Source organism: Ixodes scapularis, unplaced genomic scaffold, assembly GCF_016920785.2.
Source record: "Ixodes scapularis isolate PalLabHiFi unplaced genomic scaffold, ASM1692078v2 PGA_scaffold1__304_contigs__length_218370807, whole genome shotgun sequence".
Classification (NCBI taxonomy): domain Eukaryota; kingdom Metazoa; phylum Arthropoda; class Arachnida; order Ixodida; family Ixodidae; genus Ixodes; species Ixodes scapularis.
The window spans coordinates 37,933,685-37,937,911 of record NW_024609846.1 but is presented as its reverse complement, the minus strand read 5'-3'; the positions used below and the strand labels follow the sequence as shown (position 1 = coordinate 37,937,911).

Here is a 4,227-nt window from a genome sequence, read left to right as displayed (position 1 = left end):
TTCGTAAAATTATGATTTTTTTTGCAATTCGAAACTAGAATAACCAAATAAAAATGTTCCCGTATAAACCCAATCTTTTTTTTTTTCGCCAGCAGCAGTGATATTTGTATCATCGATTTATTTGAAAAAACGTATAATAGGTATTCTAAAATAAAATCAAAATATTCGTAAAATTATGATTACGAATTACGAAACTAGAATATTTTAACACCCCTAAAAACATATATAAGTCGCACATTTGCATAACACGCACCGTCACAAAACTAGAGAACAAACGCGGCTTATACTCCGGTAAATGCGGTGACTAGTTAGGTTGTAATTTACTTTGTGTTTAAATAACTACAACTCTCGCTCCATCTTTTGGTATTACTACGAACGACAGACACCTCTGATTGCCACAATGGCCGGCAGATGGCGGCGTATGTTTATCAAAACAGTTTAGACGATCTTTTGAAGCTAAAACGGCGCTCTTTGTGAGCGTTGGTTGTTGCGTGAATGCATGACTCTGTCATTCTTGCACAATGACTGCTTGAGAAGCGGTGTGCATTGGTTATTATGACCTCACTTCTTTGCCTCATACTTCGTTCGTCAGTGGTGTGGTCGGCTAATGTCTGCTATCTTATGAGTGGGCATGGAGGCTCTGCAGCCATGAAGTTGCTTATGTTTTTCGTCCTCCCGCAGTTCCTGAGCGTGTCGGCGCGTGGGTCCCCAACTAACTGGAGTCACGATGACGGCGCGGTTTTCTTCCGGCATCCGGACGACAATCTTCAACCTGCCAATCACTGGTCGACACCACCGTCCTGTCCTGGTATCAAGTTCATCGAGAACCTCGTTCACACCACGTCATCAGCAGGGACATCGACAGCGGCAGCTATAAAGGAGCTCCCCTTGCGACAGCGCGCCAGTGGGCATGGAGGCTCTGCAGCCATGAAGTTGCTTATGTTTTTCGTCCTCCCGCAGGTTAGTAAACAAAAACCTTGCCATTGTTTTAAATCAGACAATGTTTGCCTTGTTATGCTTCCATGCCCCGAAGCTTGTATTGAGTCTTTTAGAGTTCTGCTGCTGTTGTTGTCTGGTGATGTTGAGCGGAACCCTGGTCCCATGTCAAAACCCCAAGAAGAACAATTACTTAGCTTACAAGAAACAGTCGATAAACTTAAAAACAGTCATGCTATACTTCAACAAGAAGTAAACCTTCTAAAAGAAAAACAAAAACAAAGTGAACAGACAGTTTCAACACTTGAAGAGCGACTTAACAAACTTGCGAGTGAACTCGACGCACTAAAGCAGAAGGATACTAGTAGCGCCGCCACTACTGAACCCCAGCTTACTGCAGCCTTAAACAAACTATCTCAGCTAAAAACACGTTGCGATGATGCAGAGGGCAGATCCCGTCGCTGTAATCTTTTATTTTTTGGCATCACCGACGCAGACAAGGAAACGTGGGCTCAGTCAGAGTGCTTGGTCACTAGCTTGTGCTCCAAAAAACTAAACGTGCAAGTTGAATCATCTAGGATTGAAAGGGCGCATCGCCTAGGAGCTTTCGACCCTCAGAAATGTCGCCCAATAACAGTAAAATTTTCTTCGTTTAAAGATAAAGATAGCGTTCTTTCATCAGCCCACAAGCTTAAAGGAACTCGCGTAGCCGTCAGCGAAGACTTCCCAATTTCTGTACGGCTCGCACGCCGTCACCTTCTTGATTTTGCAAGGCCAAAAGGCACCCCCTACAGACTGCGTCATGATAAACTTTTTATAAATGATAAGTGCTACGTATTCGATGCCGCTCTTGGCGCCGTTAAAGAAAAAGACACATAGCCACGCGAGCGCGTCTTCTCGTCGCCCTCTAGGAGTCGACCGGCAAAGCACCATGTTATCACTAACGAATCTTCAAGTCATTCTATCCTATTTACTAACATTAGAAGCCTAATACCAAAGAGAGACGAAATAACTTCAGTAATTGAAACGGAACTTAATTTCAGTAATTGAAACGGAACGGATTGGAACTCACGATTACGCGAGAGCCGACTACGCATCTATCAACACCAACCTCGAAGAATTTTATCACATATTCTCAGTTAACTTCGCAGAAAGGACGGTCAATGAAAACTGGATTCTTTTCAAAGATAGACTAACATCCCTAATCAAACGTTTCGTTCCACTCACTCGAATTATATCCGATAACACTAACCCTTGGTACGATAAAACAGTTCATTGTCACTCCAACAGGAAAAACAGAGCTTATACGAGGGCAAAGGCCCATAACACTAACGCATCTTGGAACGCCTATCACGAATGTGCTAGGGCCTACAAATCCCCGATTCATGATGCCAAATCCAAAATTTATACTCACGACCTCCCCAACATTTTAACCAATAAACCTAAAAAATTTTGGAAAGTAATTATCCCAGCACTCTCTCTTCCATTACAATTCGTTGACGAGTACGGCCTTCCACTTTCTGACGAACATAGTGCTCTTGAAACTAACAAATTTTTTAGCTCGATCTTTACCAATGAAGACTTGTCAAGTATGCCCAACTTAATTGTGCCAACCCCTTCATCCTCCTATGAATCCTATCATGATCGACCACTCTGGTGTACTAAAGGCCATTGATCAGCTGAAGGTGTCTTCTAGCTCTGGCGACGACCAAATAAACTCGAAAATATTAATAAATACTAAACACGTCTCTTCAACTTTCCTCTGTGACATTTTCTCGCAGTCTCTTCAACTTTCTGAAATTCCATGCGATTGGAAAATCGCTAACGTCATCCCCGTTTACAAAGCAGGTGATCGCCAACTAATCAACAACTATCGCCCCATCTCGCTCACCAGTGTGTCGTCTAAACTCTTAGAGCATATACTCTATTCTAACATAATAAACTTTCTAGACTCCCACAACCTTCCTTTCGAGCATCAGCACGGCTTTCGCAAGTTATACTCATGCGAAACGCAACTAACAGCTTTTCTTACTGACGTTTACTCAAACTTTGATTCTAATAAGCAAACTGACGCCATATTTATTGATTTCTCCAAGCATTTGACAGGGTCCCTCATCAACGTCTCTTACTGAAACTTAGAAATATTAATATCCATCCCTCAGTCGTCAAATGGATCTCCGAATTCCTCACAAATCGCACCCAGTATTCATCTATTAACAACACCAAATCTACCACCTGCACTGTAACCTCCGGCGTCCCCCAGGGAACCGTTCTTGGCCCCCTTCTATTTTTAATATACATTAATGATCTCTACCTCAACATCTCCTCTTCAATACGTCTGTTCGTCGACGACTGTGTAATTTGTAGACCCATTATTCAAACCACGATAATCAAATTTTGCAGTATGACCTCGTACTTATAACTCAGTGGTGCCACAAATGGCAAATGACTTTAAACTTTAATAAATGTAAATCTCTATCATTCACCCTCAGTTCACATGTTTCATCCTTTTCTTATCACCTTTCCACTATCCCAGTTGCTACCTGTTCCTCATATAAATACCTAGGCGTTCACCTGACCTCTGATCTGTCATGGACTACTCACATAAATGCTGTCACTGCCGATGCTAACCGTACTCTCGGATTTCTTCGCCGTAACCTCAGACTAGCTACACCTTCAGTAAAACTACTAGCTTATACGACCTTGGTCAGATCTAAACTTGAATTTGCTTCATCCATATGGTCACCATGGCAATCATATCTAACTAACAACCTTGAATCCATTCAAAACAGAGGTCTTCGTTTTATTTACTCTGACTACTCCCCATACACTAGCATATCAGGATTACGCAAATCAGCTAACCTTGACTTACTTTCTTTACGTCGAAGAATGTTACGTCTCGCTCTTCTTCACAAAATCTTTTACCACAACAACCATCTAAAAGATTCTCTACTATCACCTCCCTACCGTTTTTTCCCTCGTTTTGACCACTCATGTAAACTGCGCTCAATTACTTCGTCATCTGTCTCTTATAAAATGTCGACTTCACCATCTGCTATTGGCGATTGGAACTCATTACCTGACCTCATTGTAAACATGACTGACACTAACAAGTTTGCTGCAGCCGTTAACCTCTTTCTTTCTGAAATACAAGTATAGGTTAAGCGTGTTTTTTATTAACTATTATTAACTATAATTTTTTATTAACTACGACGGTCGATCCACGGGCGTTGCCTTCGCTTCGAGGCGCGCCCCCGATGGCCTTCCGTTGCCACGTCACGAGAAGAGGGC

The 4,227-nt window shown here is 42.2% G+C and overlaps 1 protein-coding gene across 1 annotated transcript; it reads left to right on the top strand.

Annotated features, from left to right (window-relative positions):
- Positions 1 to 648: 648 nt before the first annotated feature.
- Positions 649 to 1,815, top strand: LOC115328443. The gene has a single exon (XM_040214446.1). It carries the CDS (start codon positions 649 to 651, stop codon positions 1,813 to 1,815), a length of 1,167 nt encoding a protein of 388 aa, XP_040070380.1.
- The last annotated feature ends 2,412 nt before the right edge of the window (positions 1,816 to 4,227 follow it).